The sequence below is a fragment of the Podarcis liolepis genome, assembly GCF_965112155.1.
Source record: "Podarcis liolepis genome assembly, chromosome: 13".
NCBI classification, from domain to species: Eukaryota; Metazoa; Chordata; class Lepidosauria; order Squamata; family Lacertidae; genus Podarcis; species Podarcis liolepis.
This window is the reverse complement of record NC_139573.1, coordinates 32817576-32840317: the sequence shown is the minus strand read 5'-3', so window position 1 is coordinate 32840317 and position 22742 is coordinate 32817576. Positions and strand designations below refer to the sequence as shown.

At 44.1% G+C, this 22742-nt stretch overlaps 1 protein-coding gene and 1 long non-coding RNA gene across 17 annotated transcripts in view; one reads left to right on the top strand and one right to left on the bottom strand.

Moving 5' to 3' along the window:
- Window positions 1–22742, bottom strand: part of SRCIN1 (SRC kinase signaling inhibitor 1) — a 264954-nt gene that overhangs the window by 87831 nt on the left and 154381 nt on the right. For 6 of the 15 annotated variants that reach the window (XM_083469415.1, XM_083469416.1, XM_083469404.1 and 3 more), the window contains one exon: window positions 19552–19575. The exons of the other annotated variants lie outside the window; for them this stretch is intronic. In XM_083469415.1, coding sequence (XP_083325541.1) covers window positions 19552–19575 — 24 coding nt within the window. The remainder of the gene's footprint in view (window positions 1–19551; window positions 19576–22742) is intronic. 15 annotated transcript variants of the gene reach the window in all.
- On the top strand, window positions 14206–22651 carry LOC310690887. 2 transcript variants are annotated; one of them, XR_014518252.1, is made up of 3 exons: window positions 14206–14298; window positions 14723–14792; window positions 22495–22651. It is a non-coding gene; the product is annotated as an uncharacterized lncRNA (long non-coding RNA). The 2 variants fall into 2 exon arrangements; XR_014518253.1 differs by lacking the exon at window positions 22495–22651 and adding an exon at window positions 16414–16807.

Genomic DNA, 22742 nt, shown 5'->3' with positions numbered 1-22742 from the left:
AAAAGCAGAATCCTTTCCCTGGTGAATCATTGGGCAACTGCTTTCTTTGAAGGCATCTGATGCGGCAAATGCAAAGAAAAGCACAGCGTTAAAAAGAAGCAGCAGAAGAGAAAAAAGAAAAGAAAAGAAAAGAAAAGAAAAGAAAAGAAAAGAAAAGAAAAGAAAAGAAAAGTTTAGCAGCTGGAAAGCAGTTGGGAAATGCCAAAAGCCTTCTGATCATTCCGTACTTCTCCAAGTGGAATGGGTTGCCCCAGTAATCCAGAATGTACCTTCAGCTTCTAGGCTGTCGTGAGGTTTCCATGGCAGATGAAGTATGCATCTGTCCACACAGCTTTCTGAAGCATAACTGCCAGCTCTGGGGAAATTCTGTTATGTATCCCCCAATTCCCCCAATAGTGGGAAGTCTGAGGTGGAGGAAAGCTACAGGATTTAGTGTCCTGTGGGATGGGGATGTAGTTATGATGCCTTTTATTTACATGTTGAGTACGAAGGAGCACGCCACCAGAGAACGCGAGCCCACAAAGGAGAATTGGTTCTCCAGAGCAAACAGTGCACCTCTGAGGATACACACACACACACACACACACACACACACACACACACACCCCTACCTGACTCCTTCTTACAAGCCATGTAACAAACAGTCCTAGCTTCCTTGCCAGCTACATCCCAACTCTGTTCCAGATATACGCACACACAAGCAGGACAACGATCCCCAAACTCACATCAAGCTATTAGGCATACAGGAAGAAAACCTGTAGCAAACACGTAAGAATAAACCAGCCCTACTTGATCACACCAATGGCCCACCTAGCTCCCTTCCATGTATTGATCATTCCTCATGATTTGTCTGCGGGGAACTTAAGAAAACCTTGCCTTAAGCAATGGTTGACCCACACTTTTCACTGTGCATTTATTTCCCTGACACTCTCCTTACCATAAGAAGTCTGATTTTGGGGGGAGAAGCAGATTTGTTGCACAACAGAACAAATGCTCCTAAGCATTTAAGATGCTGGAAAAGCCAGTCTCTTTTTGCAAATGCATCACAAGCTGTGTACACATCTGAAGAGGTGCGCATGCACACAAAAGCTTATACCCAGAACAAACTTGGTTGGTCTCTAAGGTGCTACTGGACAATTTTTTTATTTTTTATTATTTAGGTGTACACACCGCCAGCTTAAAACGCAGATAGGTTGCTCGTTTTCTCAATTTGGGCCGAAGCTGGTTGGGGTGTATGGGGGGTGTACCAAAACACAGTATTTCATAGGAAATGACAGACTAGATACAGCATAGATATGGATTATGGCTAATGGATTATGGATTATGTTTCTAAAATGAGGGTGGAATCACAATACACGCAGAGCAAACAGGGTTGTACATGGAACTACAGCCACAAGTGAGTTTCTGCACACAGCCTATCCTCATCCCGACAGTGAGGTGTCGCATGGAACGCTCTGGTCTGGGATTTGCCCTGTTGCCTTGGAAACCCCATCACCAGGCAGCAAGCAGAGCGCCAGATGTGCGGTCCCTTCACCGAGCTCCCTTGCGCTATTCAAATGGTGACATCAGGACACACCTGGAAATGAGCCACTCAGACTCACTCTCTGCTTGTTGCAGGTGACAGTCTCCTCGGTGCCACAATATCCTGCAGCTGCCAGGCCTGCGCGGCTGCTTTGTGCCAAAGGCACAGCTTGCTGTGTGGCAGCCGACTCCGCCTCTAGAGGGGATGTGCTCCTTTCCTCTTCCAGAGCTGCGGAAAGCTGTGCCACTGGCTCACATTTCCTCTTACCCCGCATTAGTCACAACAAGCTGTCAGATTCCAGCAGGTGGGCACTATTAGTCTGCCTCTAGCCCTTCCCTCTCTACCTACATTAAAGATATAAACATGCTCAGGACCACAGTGGGGTGGGGTGGGGGTTCACACCTGGCTTCAGGTGTGTGAATGTGTCTAGCCTGGCGCAGAAAAGATCTGAAAGTTCTGCTCTGCATGCTCTCATCAGAAGGTAAAGGTTCTGGTGCATCCAAAGGTGGAGTCTGATTTAATTAATTTTATTTATAATTTTTCATAATCACATACACAAAGCAAAACATTTTTAAAAAATCGACTTCCCTTCCTCCTGCTTCAATGGTTCCTGCCGATTACCCCTCGTTGCTGCCTATTCTAATTACTCCGTGTTTTTCCTTTCTCGTTTTATCTCAAAGCAATTTTTACTGCTGAATTTAATCCTTCTAACTTTTTTTTAAAAAAACATTTTTTATTAATTTTCTCAAAACAAATATCCAATATCATTGTTAAACATACATTTTCCAATCCCCCCCAATTGACTTCCCTCAACTACCATTTCTGATAAATTCTGCTGTTTATATACAATATTATGTTATCACATTGTTATGCTTGTTCTCTGTAAATAAAATTGTAAATGTTTATTTAAATCCTGCCAGTTGGACCATTTCTTTGTGTTATTTCTGCAAATATATTGTAAAGAGTTCCCATTCTTTTTCAAAGTCACTATTGTCCTTTTCACGTAGTTTGTCCGTTAACTTTGCTAACTCTGAATAGTTCATCAACTTTTCTTGCCAATGTGCTTTTGATGGTACTTCACCGGTCTTCCAAGTTTGAGCTATTAAGATTCTTGCCACTGTTGTAGGATACATGAATAATGTCTTTTTTTCTTATGACAACTCTTGTCCTAAAATACCTAACAAAAAAGCTTCTGGTTTTTTAACAAAAAAATTTAAACACTTTTTTTAGTTGATTGTATATCATTTCCCCAAATTTTTAAATAATCTTACAGTCTCACCACAGTAATCCTGCTAGTGTTTTAACCTGTTGACAATGATTCTTCCAATATTCTACAATCTTCCTTAAATAGCCTTTCCTCTGGATCTCTTATTCTGTTGGTTAGGCTCGCCAATTCGGCATATTGCATCATTTTCATCTGCCACTGCTCCCCCCTCCATTTCTGGCCATATTCCATTCAGGCTGCATAGAGAAACAGACTCCAGTTACGTAGTTTTAAGCTCAGGACTTAATGAACTTATGGAGGAGCCCTTTTTAGACGGTGATATGCATTGCTTCGCTTACTTCCAAATGTGGTGAGCTGGCCATGCTGCATTTGGGATCCCTCCTGCTCTTTCTGCTGAGCAGGACTCTGGACCTCTGCCTCAAAGCCCTGCCCTGGCAGCTGAAGTTGGATGCATCTCCTCTCCCCTTTCTAAATAAGCTTATTGAAAGAAGCAGTGTGGACAAAAGTGATAGATGTAATCCTCTCAAAACAAAAATATGTTTCTAGTTCTTAAGGTATAGGACAGTGATTTTCAAATGTTGTTCTGGGGAACACTGGGGGGTTCTTAGAAGCCAATCAAAGCTTTCTCAGTAAGAAGGATCACTGACGGTGGAAATGTCTCCAAGAAAGATTGCCGAATCACTACCCACAAGAAGCACTTGAAGAATTCAGTTCCCGTGGGAAATGAATTCCAGTGGGAACTGGCTTAATCCACATCTCCTGGACTTAAGTGAGGATCAGAACATAATTATCCTTCAAATTTCACACTTCTCCCAAGTCTCCAGTGCAGTTCTTGGCTCAAAATAACACACCAATATGTGATAACAATGCATATGTTAGGATACATTTAGAAATGCATACATTTGATGCATACAAATGATGTATTTAAATGGGAATTTTGTGCAGATTTTCCAAAGCCAATGGCAGATTAATAAGGCAGGGTGGACTTATGAATGAACACATGCAAAACTGGGTGTTAGTGTCAGGGTTAGCTAACATGGTGCCATGGGGCTGATGGGAGCTGGCTGGGGTTGATGGGAGATGTAGTCCACAATATTTGATCTTATTTAGTTAGTTAAAAGCATTTATGTATTGCTTGGTTTTTTATATAAAAAAATCTCTGCAGTCTAAAAAACAACCAATGCATCATGAAAGCATTAAAACAGAAACACAACCTCAAGCCAGCAAAACAGAAAAAAACCATACCCTCTAACATTCCACAGAGGAAAATTGGGACGTGTGTCTTTCAGGGCTGTGCTCTAGCGAGAACCAACAGAATATCTCAGAGTTCAATCAGAAACCGGGGTGGCTTCTGCAATTCCGGGATGTCCCGCTCAAATCGGGACAGTTGAAGAGTACAGAAGAAACACAAACACATGAAAGCATATAAAACAGAAACTCAGAAGATTCAAAGATTTAAAACAGGTTCCAGTCTTATGGGTCAGGGAAAGCCTGCGTGAAAAGCTAAGTCTCTACAAGACATCTGAAGCAACTTATGGCTGCTGCTTCACATATGACATCTGGAGGGCATCCTATTGGTCTGTGCTATACATTCCGAATGCTGACCAGATGGATTGCATACCCGTTGCAGTTTCAGAACCATCTTCAGTCCCACGCAGAGCAGAATGCAATAACAGCCTCGTCTAGATGTAAGCAAGGCACGTGGGTGTAAACTGAGGCAAGCTCTGCTTTCTCTAGACAGGGTCACAGCTGGTGAACCAGCCTAAGCTGGTAAAAAGCATTCCCAGCCACCAATGGCATCTGCTCCTTCTCCATAGACATGTGCTGAGCCTGGGAAAATCCCAAAGCCGCAGCCTTGAGGAGGAGTGCAGCCGCATCCAAAACTGGTTGCAAACCTCCATCCAGATCAGTCGACTTCCTAACCCAGAGTACCTACATCTTTTCTAGATTAAATAAAATTATTATTATTATTATTATTATTATTATTATTATTATTATTATTATTATTAAGCTGCCATTTGTTTGCCCTTGTCCATTCCAAAACCGCCTCCAGACACCTGCTCAGGGTTTCCAGCGCCTCGCTAGGATTAGTAAACGGGAAAGAGAGGAAGAGCTGTGTGTCATGCACAAGCTAAGATGGCATCTAGCCCAAGCCTGAAGATCACATCTCCCAGCAGTTCCAAGCAAATGTCAAAAACCACAAGGGACAAAACGGAACCCTGATGTACCCCATTCCACAATAAATGGCTAATGTAGAAGAGCCCACCTCCTTTGCAGATAACTATGGGAAATATGAACATTGTCATCTCTTTTTCCAGATTAAATTCAAACGTTTATGTTTCCTATGTGTAGTGGATCTTTGGTAGGAGTGTGAAGGGGGGGGTGAAAGCAAAGGGAAGGTTGGCATGCAATGTCCCTATTTTCAGGTATTTTCACATTCAGGATGCACAATTGAAGTTGACTCCCTTCTGCATCGAACCCATTTCCCCACCCAAACTGGATTGGTTTGTTTGTTGCTTATTTATTGTTTGTGATAAGGACAGGGAGACATGGGGTAACACCTCCTTGGTGCAACGTTGTAGAAATCAAAGCAAAACAAATCAGAATGGATGCTCAATAAATAGCTGAGGTCATCTAACCTCCGCGCAGACTTTGTGCAAACAAATCAGGACGGAAGCTCAATAATAGCAGGTCACCTGGAAATGACCTAAGTCTGGAACTGGGAGCAGAGGCAGGGACGGCCAGCGTGGGGCTGATTGCTTGATAAAGGCAGAGGCTGGAAATGCTGCCAGAGACACACTGCTGGATGAGGCTTAGGAGCTCAAGGGAGATCAATCTGATTCCAAACGAGAACCTAATGTGCAGCCATCATATCGGCTTCATCTTGGTGACTAAGTGTGTGATGATGGGAAAGCCAATGCATCTCCAAGTGGACGTTCTAAACATCCCAGGTTATAATTCCCGCACATACACACTCTGACAGATCTGAAGATAAGTATTTACATTTTATAGGCCCCATAGTCATAGATCTAGGCACACGAGAATAATGTTGCGTGACTATCTTCTCCTGCGCTACTCTCAGCTGATAATGTGCTCTGCAAAATAAGTAAATAAAAATGAAACCTGAATATCTAATTTGTGGTTTTGCTAACAAAAACTGCTGCAATGTGAAAGTTTGATTTGCATATACTTAAGGCATATTATACCTGCATGTTGGTGAGTAAAGATTTGGGAAAGCCGCTAAATCAAATAATAATTTGCTTTGATTTTACAGTGGTACCTCGGGTTACATCCTCTTCAGGTTACATATGCTTCAGGTTACAGACTCCGCTAACCCAGAAATATTACCTCGGGTTAAGAACTTTGCTTCAGAATGAGAACAGAAATCGTGCTCCGGTGGCGTGGCAGCAGCAGGAGACCCCCATTAGCTAAAGTGGTGCCTCAGGTTAAGAACAGTTTCAGGTTAAGAACGGACCTCCGGAACGAATTAAGTACTTAACCCAAGGTACCACTGTATTAGTAGTAGCAATAGGCCCATTTTTGTAGGCCCTTGGGAGTTTTGTAGACACTGAACCTACGGTGCCTAATGGTTAAGCCATGAACACTGTCTACTTCAAATTTTGGAGCAGGGGATGTTGGACTCTCATTGGTTCCGAGGCCTAAAAATCCTTTCTGGGTGTCAATAGGGGAATGCTCTACCATGAGTCAAGGTGAAGTGACTGCTTCAGGTAGCAGATTTTTACTGCTCTGATAGATAGCATAATGGGAGGCAGAAACATCCGAACGCTGGGAATGACCTTCCCCTGTTCCTTCTTGTTTCAGTGGTGCTCACCCAGGGGGAAGTCTCCCAATGAATCCAAGCGCCATGTGAATTGGTGTGAGAGAGCATTGCCATTCCCATCTCTGGCACTAGAGCTGACTTGAGCAATGACCCTGAGTTGGACCTTCCAGAGTACCTCCATAGATCAGCTGATACACTTGCAGACCACATGCTGCAAATGAAGGCAAATGTTTAATCCTGCCTACTACTACTACTACTACTACTACTACTACTACTACTACAAGCAGTCATGCTTAGAGAAGCAGATGGATGCTAGTTTTAATTCAGGAAGACTTCTACCCTTGACAGGCTCTGGTATATGGTATGATTCTGGTCCAGCAGAAATAAAATCGCTGCCTCGTCCTATCCTTGACCTCTAACTCCTGGCCTCATTCCCTTTCTCACCCGTCTTAGGCCTCCCTGATGAATTTCAGTATTCTTTTAAACCCGCGTGTTGCTTAGGGTAACAATTAATCCGTCGTATGCTTACAACGCTCACCATTTTGTCAGGATTATCCCGATTAACCTAGAATTAATCCCGATCTCAGCATTAACAAGATTACTGTTAAAATCGGATTAGTGGGGAAGATGTACCCCCTTGGCTAATGCGTGTGGGGTGAAAAGCAGGGTGGGTGGGTTTAAGAGAAGGGTGTGTGTCTGGATGCAACCCACCCACGGAATGCAAGAGAAGGCGATGAGCAAAAGGCCTTCTTAAATTTTCCACCCAGAGCAAGGGCCTCAGCTACTTCTGCTGATTAAATCAGCTGCCATGTGCTAGGAGCTGCACAGACCTATTTTGATTCAGGTTTTATTTATTATCTATTGCCAGCATTTCCCCACCGCCTTTCAGATCCAAAGCTCTCTTGCCAAAGGCGGCCTGTGCACAATGTGAAAATACAGGTGACACCAACTCTTCAAGGATGGGGGGAAAAACAAAACTAAAGCAACAGTCTAAAAAGGCTTGATCAGTCCAGCATTGCAAGCCCAGTACAGCAATGTAAAACTGAGACATGTTGAACTCTAGTCCCCATCATCCCCAGCATGGCCGTTGGTCAGGAATGATGGGAGTTGGAGTCTAGCAAAAACACCTGGAGTGCACCATTTTAAGCATGCCAAACAATAAAAGATCCAACACAGCACCTTTAGCTAGGGATGGGATAAATTCGATTCCGTTTGCATTTCAGGGCAGTGCAGTTCTAATTAATTCGCACCAGGGTGGATTTGACATATCAAATAGATTTAAATCATGATTTAAATCACTAGGCAGTAAGACTAGAATTAAATCACTAGTCAGTAAAACTTGATTTAAATCTCTCTCTCTCTCTCTTTTACAGAAAGACTCATTCTTGCTGGTATAATCTTAATATTTACAACCAGATGAAGGTTTCATTTTTGGAATAATAAATTTTCAGAGTAGTTCTTACAGTTATATCAAAAATTACTGATTTGGTTATACTATTAGAAGTACCAAGATAGGTAATTATGAAATTATTGTTTATATTTGGACAACTTTTCTGCTGTACTTTATTGGAAGGAGAAAAATACCGTATTTTTCGCTCTATAAGACGCACCAGACCACAAGACGCACCTAATTTTTGGAGGAGGAAAACAAGAAAAAAAATATTCTGAATCTCAGAAGCCAGAACAACCAGAGGGATCAATGTGCAGCGAAAGCAGCGATCCCTCTTGCTGTTCTGGCTTCTGGGATAGCTGCACAGCCTGCATTCGCTCCATAAGACGCACACACATTTCCCCTTACTTTTTTGGAGGGAAAAAGTGAGTCTTATAGAGCAAAAAATATGGTAATCATTTCCTTAAAAACAATTTAAACAATTTATTTAACTAAAACAATAACATTATAGCATATGTATCCATGTTTGTTAACTGATGTGGTTAAGCGATTTAATTATTAAAAAAAAAACTTAGACTGAGTTTTAGCACACATGAAAAACTTAAAACAAATCCTTATTTCCTGATGAATACCCTTTGGACTATAATGTAACTTGAACAGAAAACTATCTTTAGGAAGATTTTTCCTCCAAAAGCATTTTATTTTAAAAATCAGATTTAAATTAAAGAAATCCATTTTTTTATTTTAAAAACAATTCATTGATATTTATCCACTGAGAAAAGTTAAAAACCTGCTCCTCTTCCCTTATGGGGTACCCAAGAGCCCATATAGAGTCCTTTTGTAGGTTCTCTCTTGGTAGGAGAAAATAACAGAGACCAACCAGAGAATACTAGCAAAGCAGCTAGTAAGCCTGATTTTTATTAACTGTTGCAACAGGGTGCTCCCCCACATGCAGGAGAGAAGAGGACCCCGAGCCATGCGCGCAAGCCCTTATATAGACATTTTAAATTGCCCGCCCTGGAGTCCAAGACCACCCCTCAGATACATCAAACCTACATCACAGAAAAAGGCGGTCTACAACAGAAATCTGAGTGTGTTGTTTATTTCCTGTCTGGCAAGTTACCTGCTTGCATTATATGGGTTTTGTTATTATAACTACTTAATTCCTGAATCTAGGTCACAGGTCACAGGCTCACACCCTGTTCATATCTTGAATGTGCCCTTAAGACAGGATTTGTGAGGAAAGAGACAATGGGGAGGTTTCCCACTTTGACCTTGCAGAGAAATATTTGAGGTCAATTTGTTCAGGACCTTTTCTGTGGGGGTTTCAGACATGTGGTTTATATATACAGTTATGAACATGTATTACAGGTGACGCGGGTGGCGCTGTGGGTAAAACCTCAGCGCCTAGGGCTTGCCGATCGCATGGTCGGCGGTTCGAATCCCCGCGGTGGGGTGAGCTCCCGTCTTTCGGTCCCAGCTCCTGCCCACCTAGCAGTTCAAAAGCACCCCCAAGTGCAAGTAGATAAATAGGTACCGCTTTCTAGCGGGAAGGTAAATGGCGTTTCCGTGCGCTGCGTTGGTGCCGGCTCGCCAGAGCAGCTTCATTGGTGTCGGCTCGCCAGAGCAGCTTCTTCACGCTGGCCACGTGACCCGGAAGTGTCTCCGGACAGCGCTGGCCGCCGGCCTCTTAAGTGAGATGCGCGCACAACCCTAGAGTTGGACATGACTGGCCTGTACGGGCAGGGGTACCTTTACCTTTTATTTATATATATATATATATATATATATATATATATATATATATATATATGTATGACCTTAAAATTCTTATAACACCACCTTCATCCACACTTTCCAAAGCAATGTGTAAAGACATCTTTTGAAATTTGCACTTTTCCCAATTTTGAAATGCAGTTCTTCAGTCAAGAATTGTGTACAAAAATGCATATGCTAGGGTTAAGTGTGTAGCTCACCACAGTTAAGAATCCTCCCTACGACCAGGAACCCTGTGCAATCTGGCCTCCTGATGGACAGAGATTACAGACTCCTTCTGGAGGTTAGGACTTTTCCTTTATTGGAGGTTTTAAAGCAGAGTTTGGAAGGCCATCTGTCATGTATGCTTTAGCTGGGATCCTTGCGTTGCAAGGGGGTTGGACTCGATGACCCTTGGGCACCACTTCCAACTCGACGATTCTCTGGTTTTATGAATCAAGTTCAGCTGAAAAGACGACGACAATCCCCCTGCACAACTTTGGGCTAAATGCATGGATATCAGGAGAGGAAGTGGGCAAAGTTGGCATGTGTGGGGATAAGGGCCGGATTTAGGTTTGATGAGGCCCTAAGCTACAGAAGGTAATGGGGCCCTTTAGATGCCCAGCTGTACTTTGTCAACAACAAATTGTAGCTGTTTTTTGTGTTGAATTTATGCTATATGGTAATTTATGGACCTAATAGGTATCTAAAGCCATTGCACATGTTGATATGCAACCAGTCCATGCAGAATGGGACCCCTGACCGTTAGGTCCAGATGTGACCGACTCTGGGGTTGCGGCGCTCATCTCGCTTTATTGGCTGAGGGAGCCAGCGTACAGCTTCCGGGTCATGTGGCCAGCATGACTAAGCCGCTTCTGGCGAACCAGAGCAGCGCACGGAAACGCCATTTACCTTCCCGCTGGAGTGGTACCTATTTATCTACTTGCACTTTGACTTGCTTTCGAACTGCTAGGTTGGAAGGAGCAGGGACTGAGCAACAGGAGCTTACCCCGTTGTGGGGATTTAAACCGCCAACTTTTTGACTGGCAAGCCCGAGAGGCTCAGTGGTTTAGACCACAGCGCCACCCACGCCCCTTATGCAGAATGTAGCACCCTATATATAGAAATGAGCAAACCAGTGATATTTTAGGGAGCAGGCTAGCAGGTGGGGCCCATCATTTACATCATAGGAGCCTACACAACACAAAACACTGTTGCTGTATGTAGGTTTTATTTTATTTGTTTTTTATCTTATATTTTGGAAAGGTACATCCAGGTGTGTTTTTTTCTTTGATTTTTTTGTGGGGAGAGAGTTGAGCCCTAAGCTATAGCTTGTTTAGCTTATACGTAAATCCGGCACTGGTGGGGATGTTATAGAGGCAGGATCTGTGTGCCCACACCCCTTACCCACTTTTGGGGCCTGTCCCTCACGCATCCTTTTGAAGGCCTGAAGCAGCCTTTACCTGTGGGAAACACTCAACTGCCCCAAAACACATGCCTTTACACATCAAAGGGTAATGAATAAAGGCTTCGCTTTCTCAGGATGCTGAGTGAATAAAGACGGATGTTTCCCTCTCTCACAATACTAAGAGTCAGGGTCACCCAGTTAAAAAAAAAAAAAAGGACAAAAGATTCAGGGCTAACAAAAGGAAGTGCTCCTCCACACACTGCGTTACTGAGGGTCTGTTGCCATAAGAGGTAGTGGAAGCCTCCGGTAGCTTAGATTACTTCAAAAATAAAGAAAAGACCTGTTCACGGAGAAGTGGGTCTACTAATAGCTTTGAAGCAAGGCAGCTATATGACACCCTCCATGCTCAGAATCAGAATACGTTGAGCTGAAGAGAGAGGCAGCCGTTGCTGAAGGTTGATGATGGGTTTTGTGTATTATTCACACATTTCCTTTGTCCCACTGTCACCTGTGCTAAACAGGTTTTCGGGTTTTTAACAGCCAGAACAAAAGCATCCCGTTTACCGGAGGTGAGGGCCTCAGCTCAGGACAAACATTATTTGTCCCCAGCATCTCCCAATAAAAGCTGGGAAAGCTTCCGGGTCTGAATCTCTAGCAGTGTAGGGCAGATTCCTGCACTCCTGCTGATCTCACTTTCAAACTACCTGTAACTCTTGGGTGGGGTGGCAGGAGGATGTGTCTCCCAGCTTGGAGTAACAGATGCTGGAGGCAAGCAGCAAGGCATGGCTGTCTCTGTGAGGCTCTGCTTGTGAGCATCCCAGGCCTACTATTGGAGGCAGAACGCTGGGTCAGGTAGACATTCAGCGCCTACTGGTTGTTATTATGCTCTCTCTACATATAAGGTACAGTACTAGGTGTACATAGCTATGGGGAGGACACACACACACACACACACACACACACACACACAGCCCTGCATAGTCTATCGTGTGAAGAAGGCCTTCTGGCAGTTCCCTCACTGCGAAACATGAAGCTGCAGGGAACCAGGCCAGAGGGCCTTCTCGGCAGTGGCGCCCACCCTGTGAAACGCCCTCCCATCAGATGTCAAACAGATAAACAACGATTTGACTTTTTGAAGGAAGCCCTGTTCAGGGAATTTTTAAAAATAGTTGATGTTGTGTTGTGTTTTTAATAATTTTGTTGGTTGCCGCCCAGAGTGGCTGGGGCAACCGAGTCAGATGAGCGGCATATAAATAATAAAATTATTAGCATTGGTATTAGTATTATTACACGTATGTCTTTTGCACATCTTGCAAAACCCCTACCTGATAAGATATGAGTGAGGACTCTGCATGGACCTGTTTTGTGTGTAGTCTTTGCACATGATGGCATCATTTCCATGAGCTATGCACACATACACACTTGTGGAGAAAGTGTCATGTGTGAAGCAGCCTTTAGAGGTTGAAGTGAGATGAGACAGGACTCTCCCACACTTGCCTTTTGCCCTGTGCTTTCTAGGCATTAAAGCTCAGTGCCTGGGCATTTTATTTTTTGCCTTGCCACTTCCCCCAGGAAAACCTGCTCTTTAAGGTTGAATCAGAACAAATGGCAATTTGGGTTCACCACAGATTGCCTTTTGCTCTGATTCAGTGGTAAAGAGCCAGGGTTTTCACAGGGAAGGGCAAAAAAAGACTGCTTGGGCACAGAGTTTTAAGGTGCAGGCCTGTGTATAGAAACATGGCACTAAAGGAAATCTGAATGAGCCCACAAAGTCAGCACCCCAGACAAGACACACACATACACACCTCTGAAAGCTCTTGCTCACAATCTCAGGTGTGCTGTAGCTGTTCAGAAGAGCAGAGAACAAACACAGCCTGCACATGCTCAGATGGACTGTTTGGATTGGCTGTTTTCAAGTTAAGTCAAAAAGTTCTGGTGATGAAGCTTGGCTTGAATTATGCCCTGGTTGCCAGGCTTAGCAAAACGCAACCTTTCATTCAACTACTCAGAGGGCAAATTCCGCAACAGCAGCAACCGCAGAAGCAACAGCAGCACAGAAGGCACAGATGTTTCTCAAAGCTGCTGGCAGGCCTGGCCTTCAGGGCGCTGGCTGCGTTTTGGCAGAGGATTACAGCACTAAGCCTGCCTGACATTTGCCTGACTTGGTAGAGCAAATATCTCTGATGCTTGCAGCGCCGGTTCGGCAAACTCCCCAGCCTGCTGGAGGAACGCAAACAAAAGAGACCCACACAAGGTAAGAAGAAGCTGCTGTCTCCTCTGAGGCCTTGGCCTGCTAAGGCTTCAGAGCTGAAGGCAGTTTGGTGCTTAAGGTGAAAAACCCAAAAGGTATCTTGTTTCCTAGTACACACTATGGAATGAAATCCATGAAATGGATTGAAATGGAATGAAATGAACTCTCCTATGAAGCCCTAATTGAAATGAGCAGCAGCCAAATTTCAATATAGAAGTGTTCCTCTGGGCATGGACAGAATGCATTCCCTGAATCAAGGAGTAACAAGGTCTGGCTTCACTCAGGTTTTAGATTTGAGGTTCCCCTAAATCAGAGGTGGGGAGCCTGTAACCTTCCAGATGTTGTTGGATTCCGGCTCTGATCAGCCACAGGCAGCATGATCCAGTGGTCAGGGATGATGGGAATTGTAGTCCACCAACACCTTGGGGGGTATAGGTTCCCCATCCCTGCACTAGGGCTCAGCCTTCAACCCTGTTGTTAATATCAGGACTAAGATAGTATAACAACAAAGAAGACAGTGCCTCTGAGGAACACACAGAGCACTTTTCACAAGCTACAGCTCACAAGTAAACTTTTTAAGATTCTGAAAATAAGTCTGAAAGCATAATGTGAGGTTTGCAGGCAGAGATTTCACTGATTTCCAAAGTAGCTGTTGGTAATTCAGAAACCAACTGAAATCTCTCTGTGTGTGTGTGCGTGCACACACACAAAAGCAAATCAAGCAAGAATAATGCTCTCAACTATTTTAGCATGCAAAAGAAATGGTAAGTTATTTTCTTAAAACAAGAATCGACAATTACTAGTTCTAGTGTCCCGCATCATCTTCCCTTCTTCTGTTGCTGGGGATGCAGTTGCTAGGTTACCAAAGGACCACTGAGTACCAAGCAGGAGTGGGTGATCGATGATAGAATTTACAACGGGACAAAGAGACCAGAAATTCCTCTGACAATTGTTGCTGAGGGAGCGGTGCTGATGGGAGGGTGGACAGCTAAGCTGTGTGATGTGTGGCAGAGCCTCAGTCAGGCAATAAGCTGGGAAAGAGAAGCACATATCTGTGGCACAGCAGGGAGGGATGGGATATATGAAACTACATGTGCTATGGCACACAACCCAAATCAGGTCAGGCAAGATCTCTACAATGTGGAGTTAGGTGGTGATTTAAAGCATAGCATGGGCAAAATGAGCAGCTATATTTTTTAAATATAGCTATATAGCTATATTTTTTAAACAAAAACCCTATGCTAAAATTTGCATTTAAACACATATGTATTTCAAATGTGTTTTCTCTATTTAAAAAATGCACATTACTAAGGATATTTCCTCTCAAAATTTCTAGATGCATTTCCTCTCAAAATGCACATTTTAAAATGCATTTTATTTTTTATTCGAGAACTCTCAAATCTGGCACAAGTAAGAATTCTGTGGAACCTGAAAGCTTGCACACTCGTCAAATTATACAGGTATTTTATAAAAGGTATTTGGCTTACATGGTATTTCCTATGCTATGGGATCAGCACAGCAACTAACATAATTTCCTGAACTGCAGTCTTCTAAACCCGAAGTCTGGAAGCCATACTTGCACACAGGCAATGTCAGAATCACAGAGTAAATCAGCTTAGGTGTCGTGAACTTCGCTCAAAGAAATCCTGGGGAGTCGAGCTATATCTCTCATACCGACAACTCGCTCACCCTCTACCAAACCAAAGCAGTTTTATTTGGCTAAAGCAAAAAAAGGAGCATGCCAAGCACGACACAGTTCACCCCAATACTCACTCCTCTATTATCACACTGAGATCATGCAAAATTGATTTGTGTTATACTTTGGCTATGTTTTCACTGAAGCAGTAAACCTGTGTCTGAGGGGCACTACTTGAGACTGGCACATGTACTGGTCCTCAAAACACACACACACACACACACACACACACACACCACCCTGTTAAGGAAGAAGCTAGGCTAGAACCCTTTTCCTGAACGTATTAATTTTCTGTGTGCAGGGAATCTCTTGTCTGGAGATGGAACATTCCAAAATTTGATTCCCCCATCTGACCTGGTATAAGGCAGCTTAGGGAGTTCAGATTTTGTTTTTCTACCAGAAAGGACACAATCTGGCTTTTCTGCACACAAATTCTGGAAGTACAGGTGGCAAATACTTTGTGATAATTCCCTATCACACACACACACACACACACACACACACACACACACACACACACACTGGTCTACGGATCATCCCATGCTGGAATGTGTATATATGTGTTTTGCAGGTCTTTACTAGAGATTACCTGAAGGACCCCGGAATACCCGAAGGAACATCTCCACCCCTATCATTCAGCCCGCAAACTGAGTAGGGTCCACCGCCCTGGCTATACTCTCTGCACTGCCCTAAAAAAGAACAACAGTTTTTAAATAACTCCTGCTACTCTGAGCTGATGGTTCTCCTCTTCGATTCTAAGGAGATATTGGCCACAATTCCTATCCCTTCTTGCCAAACCACCAAAAAGGAAAGATTAATTCCTGGTGTACAAAACAGGGTTGGCCTTACCATGCATCAACGGGACGCAGTTGCTTCAGGCAACGTATTTCAGAAGAGCTGCCATTTTTATTTATTTATTTATTTATTGCCTTTACGTGAGGCTTTTTAATTTTTTTTTTTAAGCTGAAAGGAAATCTAGACCACAGAATCATTTTGACTTCTTTGGGCCTCAGGCGGGAAACCATCTAAGGCTGACACCAGTGTTGCAGGATCCCTTCTTTTCCCCTTCCGCGGCTGGGGAATCTGGGAGCAAAGCTCGCTTGGAGGCAAACCACATTTTGCATCTTAAAGTGATTTCCTGCAAGACAACTACTAAAGCAGTGAAGGCTTGAGAGCATTTTGAATCATCCCTAAACTCTTTTGATCATTCCTCCCCCCCTTACTGGGTCTTGACACCTCTCCTGGGAGATGCTGGCATTCCCTACTTCATTGTTTCCTGGACCCCCTTACATCAACCCTCCCTGCCCAATCTCCTAAACCAATCTTGCTAAACCAATCTTGCTAAAGCGCCACATAACTATTATTATTTTTTACCTTACACACAGATTGTTCCTGAAAATGTTTTCTGGATGTATTGATAGGGACTAATTAGCTGTACGAAAGACAGAAACTGCTGAGCTGACGTGGCCGTCTGTATGACTTTGTCAGAGCCAGTTAAAACTTAGGTGTAAATTAAGGACGCGGCTGTGCCGCACATTGCAACGGCGCATTTAATCTTCATCCTCTGCTGAAATGAAGCCTAAGTGGTCATGTCTGCATTTCCTCACACTGCATTCCCCTATTGCCCGGCCATTCAGCTCCGCTGCCAACATTTAAACTGCAAAATTGAAGGCATCAAGGGATCCGACATTTTGTTTTGAAAACCTTGTGGAACACTGTATATTGATGGTGGCCATATAAATTATGATTTTTTTAAAACTGGTTTGAAATGTGATTGGTTGTCATGCCTTAGAATCTTGAGAATTACAGTTTTGTGGGAATGCTGAATGCTTTTTTGGGGAGGTGTAGGGGTGTTTGGAGAGGGGTAGTACCTTTGGCTGGGTACACGTCATGCTCCTTCTGGACAGTTTGTTCACCATTGGTCCTGCCCTCAACTCTCACCTGCGGCTCCTAGGAGAGCTCAGCACGCAACAGCAGCCATACCTGGGAGCAGCCTCAACTGGCCAGCTAAACCAGGTGAGGATAGTTGATGGGTCTCTAACCCTAGCTGAGTTAGGGACTTCCCCTACATGCAAAAACAGGCTCTGGCGTATTAGACCAATAGTGGGTTCAATAGTCAAGAAGGCAGCTTCTGCACATGCTGTAGAAGTGAGGAGTAAATGTGGCTAGTCCACCTTGAAAGGGAGCCCATCTGGAAGAAGGAAAACTCCAGGCCTAAACCTCTGATGCCTCGTGAGATATCTTACAGAGAAGAAGTGGAGTCCCTAAGGCGGTTGGACGGGGCTTTGTATGCTTCCTTCTGGCAACTCCTGCAGCCAAGCTGGTGCCAAGCGTATTGTTCTGCTTTCCTTTGAACCACATCAGCAAGGCTGAGAGGAGGGTCTTGTCGTCTGGGCAGCGCAGGATGTGAAAAACTGTCTCAAGATGTTGTGAGGTTCACAGAAGGATGGGTAGAGGTGCTTAACTCATTTATTACAAAACGTTCTTTTCTGATCCTATTGCCTTCCCCAAGCTTCTTTTTCCTTTTGTGGGGGGGGGCAGCATTTGGGAGCAGGTGTGTGTGTGTGTGTGTGTGTGTGTGTAATATATATATGGCTGGTGGGGGAACAAGGTTAAGCTTCCCCTTCTCATCTGGCAGCCTCCCAAGGCTGTTTTCATTTTTTAAAAAATCTAGAGCAGTGATGCAGTAAGGTGATTTTAGATTCTGCACTTAATGGTCTTATTAGTGCAGCCTCCCACCCCCATCCCCGGATGGAAATGTGCATTGCTTCAAAATATAATAAGCCAGCCCTGCTGCTCATTCTGCAGAGTGGGGGCATGGACCTCTGTCCTAAAGTCCTGCCCTGATGGCAGCATGAAGACAAATATGCAAATACGCCATCTCCATGGGACCTCTCTTCAACCCTTCCACTTAAGCGTGGCCACTTACAAATTGCAAAAAAAAGGGGAGACACAGATTTGCACAGAATTCACATGTGCCAATTTCTACTTAAAGATGCAAATGTGGAGGGAAATGATATAATTTAAATGGGGATACAATACCTCTCTGTCCCCAATCTTCCCCACAGAGGCATGTCTGGCCCTTTCACTAGTCAGCTTTTGGTGAATGTGGAAAAACCCCAGTCTTTGCTCTGGCCTTTGACACCTAAGATATGTGTGTGTTTGGGGTGCACCCAATTCCTGTGACTGCAATTGATTTTAATGGTTTTTAATACTGAATTTTAAACTGCTGTAACCTGCTCAGGTAGAATCCTGCGCTTAGACAGGAAGAATCAGATGCACAAATATAAGATGGGGTAAACCTGGCTTACTGGCAATACATGTGGAAAAGGATCTAGGGGTCTTTATGGATGGCAAGCTTAACATGAGTTAACAGGGTGATGCAGCAGCAAAAAAAACCTAGTGCTATTCTAGGCTGCATCAACAGAAGCATAGTGTCCAGATCAAGAGAAGTAATAGTACCAATCTAATCTACCTTGGTCAGACCACACCTGGAATACTGTGTCCAATTCTGGGTTCCACAATTTAAGAAGGATGTTGACAAGCTGGAACGTGTGCAGAGGAGGGCAACCAAGGTGATCAAGGGTCTGGAAACCAGGCCTTATGAAGAACGGTTGAAGGAGGTGGGTATGTTTAGCCTGGAAAAGAGGAGACTGAGAGGAGAGATGATAGCCACCTTCAAATATCTTAAGGGCTATCACATGGAAGAGGGAGCAAGCTTGTTTTCTCCTGCTCTGGAGGGCCCAGGACTCAAACCAATGGCTTCAAGTTACAAGAAAGGAGATTTCGACTAAACATCAGGAAGACCTTTATGACAGTAAGGGCTGTTTGACAGTGGATTGGACTTGGAAGCTGGAGGTTTTTAAGCAGGGGTTGCATGGCCATCTGTCTTTGATGCTTTAGCTGAATTGCAGGGGGTTGGACTAGATGACCCTTGTGGTCCCTTCCAACTCTACAATTCTACGATTCTAGGCTCAGGTGGTAATTATTGAGGGGCTACTCCAAGGCGCCAGCTGGCCTCCCTTCTTATGGTTCTTCAGCTTTAAACTGGACCTGGACTGGATAATCCTTCAAACAGAGGACTCCTTCCAACGAAATTGGGGCCTTTGTAATGTAGGACCCATGGGCACACTACTCTGGGTATTGTCAGGCTTTTTTCCAGGGTGGCAGGAGGCAAAGGAAAACACTGAAACAGAGAACAGGCTACATTTTCACACCGAGAGATCTCACTTGTGGACACCCATGCACCCTGTTTTAAATTCCAGTTCACACTTCCAGATGCTGCAGAAACTTCCTGGAGCCCCCCTCCTCCATGCTTGAGGAGGCTAATGTGAGAAACAGCTCATAGAAACAGGAGATCTGGTGCAAGGAAGAGAGGGCAAAAGCCAAAGAGACCTCCCCAATCGCCTCCCCAAACCTGTGCACACTGTACAGAAAAAAATACAGAGAAAAGGGTGGGAAAGCGCATGCAATTTTCCTTTAAACGAAAGCGTTAGGTGTGGGTAAAAATTGGAAGTACTGACCTTAAAGCTCCAGTAGTTTGGTTGCTAACAAACAAACAAAAAAAGGAAAAGAAAAAAGAACAAAAAAAAAAAAAAACAGAACAAAAAAATACCATTAAGATTTCTGTTTTGAGCAAACAGTTGACTTTAAACTGCGTGAGGCGTTACTGTTTTTAAGTTGGTTTGTTTAAAGTCCCCTCCCAATGGTGTTTTTTTATATAAAGAAAATAAAAGAAAAAGAAACAAAACAAAAAAGCAATGGATTTGCTAAAATGGATAGGTAAATTAGGTTGGGTGTTGTGGAGGAAGGCTTTCAAACAGGTAGAGATGCAGTAGTACCAAAGTGAGACTTCACTGCAAGTGGATTCCTCCGCCCTTCACACACACACACACACACACACACACACACACGTCAAGGATCTTTTAAAGGAAGGTTGGGGGCAATATGCATACCAATAAAAAAAGTGCTTCATCTTTTAAAAAAAGAATGAAGCAAATATTATGAAAATTAGGAAACGTGATACAGAAGCAGTTGCTCGTTCTGCATAATTTGATTCCACTGCCCAAAAAGTTAAGACTCCTCAAAGAAGGTCTGCACCAGGTGGCAGGGCTGTGTCCATCACGGTCATAAAGTCATCTCTTTGTAGCAAGACAGGGTCAGCCCCTGCCCTGTAAGAACACAGCCTAAGCAGATTTAAGAGTGAAATCCACAAAATGTGTGCTAAGTACGTGTCATATTTGGTTCTATACTTATGTTCACCCCAGCTAATAGCGTAAGATCCTGTCCCACCACCTAATGCAGGGTTGGGAACCTCAGACCCAGGTGGGCAAGACCTCTCTCCCTGGCCCCTGGGACTCTCCCAGGCCACACACCCTCTCCCCAGGCCATGCCTGCTTTGCACTCTCTGGGCTGGCTCAGTTCACACCAACAGCTGTCACAGGAGCTCTCACGCAAACAATCAGGGAGGGAGGCATTATAAAGCTATGGTGGCGACAACAAATCCAACCAACATCAAGCACCTTGGGCATCCCAGAATTCAGTTGGTTAGAGTGTGGTGCTGGTAACGACAAGGTTGCAGGTTTGAAACCCACCCCCCTCCATGGGATACTGCATATTCCTGTGTGGCTTGACTACATGATCCTCAGCATCCCTCCCAACTCTACAATTCTATAATTACCGTGGGAGAAATCCCTCACGTGCTCAGCACACTCCCCATGGAAAACAATGGGGCTTCAACGTGCTTCGCTTTGCCCGGATGGTGCCCAAGATCACCAAATCTCATGGGCCTGGGTGGGAAAGGAGCTCTCCTGCTGATTGCCAGTGGCATCGCAGACACAACAGGCGCCTGTGACATTTGTGCAACCTCATTCAACACAGCAATCACAGCGGACGAACCCTCTGGGTAAAGAACAGCATTTTCCCCAATACAGCACACGCACAGAGCACTGTGAAAATGCCACATTGGTCTATGAGAAACACAACCAGAGAGTGGGGGAGAGAAAGATATCAGAATTATGCTCTACAACAGTAGACTGGGGCAACTCTGGAAGCGGAGGTACCTAACGATTTCATTCTCTTTACAAGTCAAACTGTGGGCAAGCATATTCTAACATGCCTTGGCTAAAATTTGGTAGGGTCTTCAGAAGCACAATAGAATTGATTTGCGAGCTGGATCATACCCAAGTGCCACTAACAGCTTGCCCCTAGCTTAGTGCATGAACTGAAGCAAACCTTTTCCTTCCTATCTGGTCGCCAACCGTACAAGTACGTGGCACTTGCAGAGTTCCATAAGTTCTCTGCCCCAAAGGAGCTTACAGTCCAAAATTTGATAAAAGGGAAAACAAAAAAGGGTGCTGAGGAATGTGAGAATCAAGTGAGCAAACGAGAACATGCTGTTGTCTGCACGGCGCACATGTGTCTCAGAATGTGCCTCTATAGCTGCAAGGTGAGCTATTTACCATTTGTCCTGATTTGCTTACAGAGAGCAAAGAGAGATTCTACCTTTCCCATCGTTATTAACACAGTAAGTCTGGTCTTCTGGGGAAGCGGGCTTCTTGTCCAAGACTTCCCAATCAAGTGTCATTGCTGAATGTGAATTTGTTAGTTATGAGATTGGATCCCACTTGAAAATAGTAATAGCCTGGAAGCCCTAGAACAAAAGTGATGGTTTTGCCTTATTGTGGCTTTGTGCTAGAAGCCAAGAACCAGGGCAGAAATGTCCCCAAGTGCTCTGAGTTTGTAGGACTTGGAAGCCTGCACAGATTTCTGCCTTAGACCGAGATTTGCAAATGATGGTTTCTGATTAACTGATTGTCACATATGTAAAAGAGAGAGAGGAAGTGGTGGTGGTAGGGTGGTAGGAAGGTACCAAGAGCCTCTGGTGGCCTCTCCTGCAAAAACAGGTTGATTCAACAAAGATTCAAAACCTTTCTGGTTGATAAATGACAACTGGCCCAAATAAAGAGTTCATCCCACATGTTGTATGTGGCTCTAGGACCATAACAGCAGACTTTGACGTCTCCTAGAGAATACCAGATTTACTGTGTGATCCTATGGTTATCCACTCAGAAGTAAGTCATCCTAGTATGTATGGGTAAGATTGCAGGGGAATTCTACAGCAGGCAAAGGAAAAGGCTAGCCCTCCACATCACCAAACCCCTCCTAAACTATGGAGTGATCTATTCAGAAGGGAAAAAATCATGTTGTACAACAATGACCGAAGACGGCACCCCTTCAAAGCACAGGTGGATAGCTGCTTGTTTGTACATCCATGAAAAAAGACTCTCCTGCATGTAGAACTGACCAAGGTTCAACAAATCGAGTTACTGGGGCACTAGAAGGGCATATGCTTCTAGGCTATTTTAAGACATGTATTGTCAAACGGCAGTTTGCTTACATCTCTTGTGTTCGTATTCTTTGGCTTATGCTGTATGGAGCTGTCAATGGAGCGTATTTCCTTGCAGGCAGGTATGTCACTGGGAAAGATAGTGATTTGTTTGCACCCTGGACATGACAGCACTCTATTTGCACTCTATGCACTGAATTACTGAAGGTGGGAGCATTCTTGCATGTGTGGGGGAAATCATGGACTCGCCCACATTGACAACAGCCAAACTAAGGGTAAGTCCATACAGCATTCCTGACTTGAAGCAAAATATGGGCTGAGGAGAGGCAGTTCTACTTTGGCATTGGTGAGGACTGGGTGACTGAA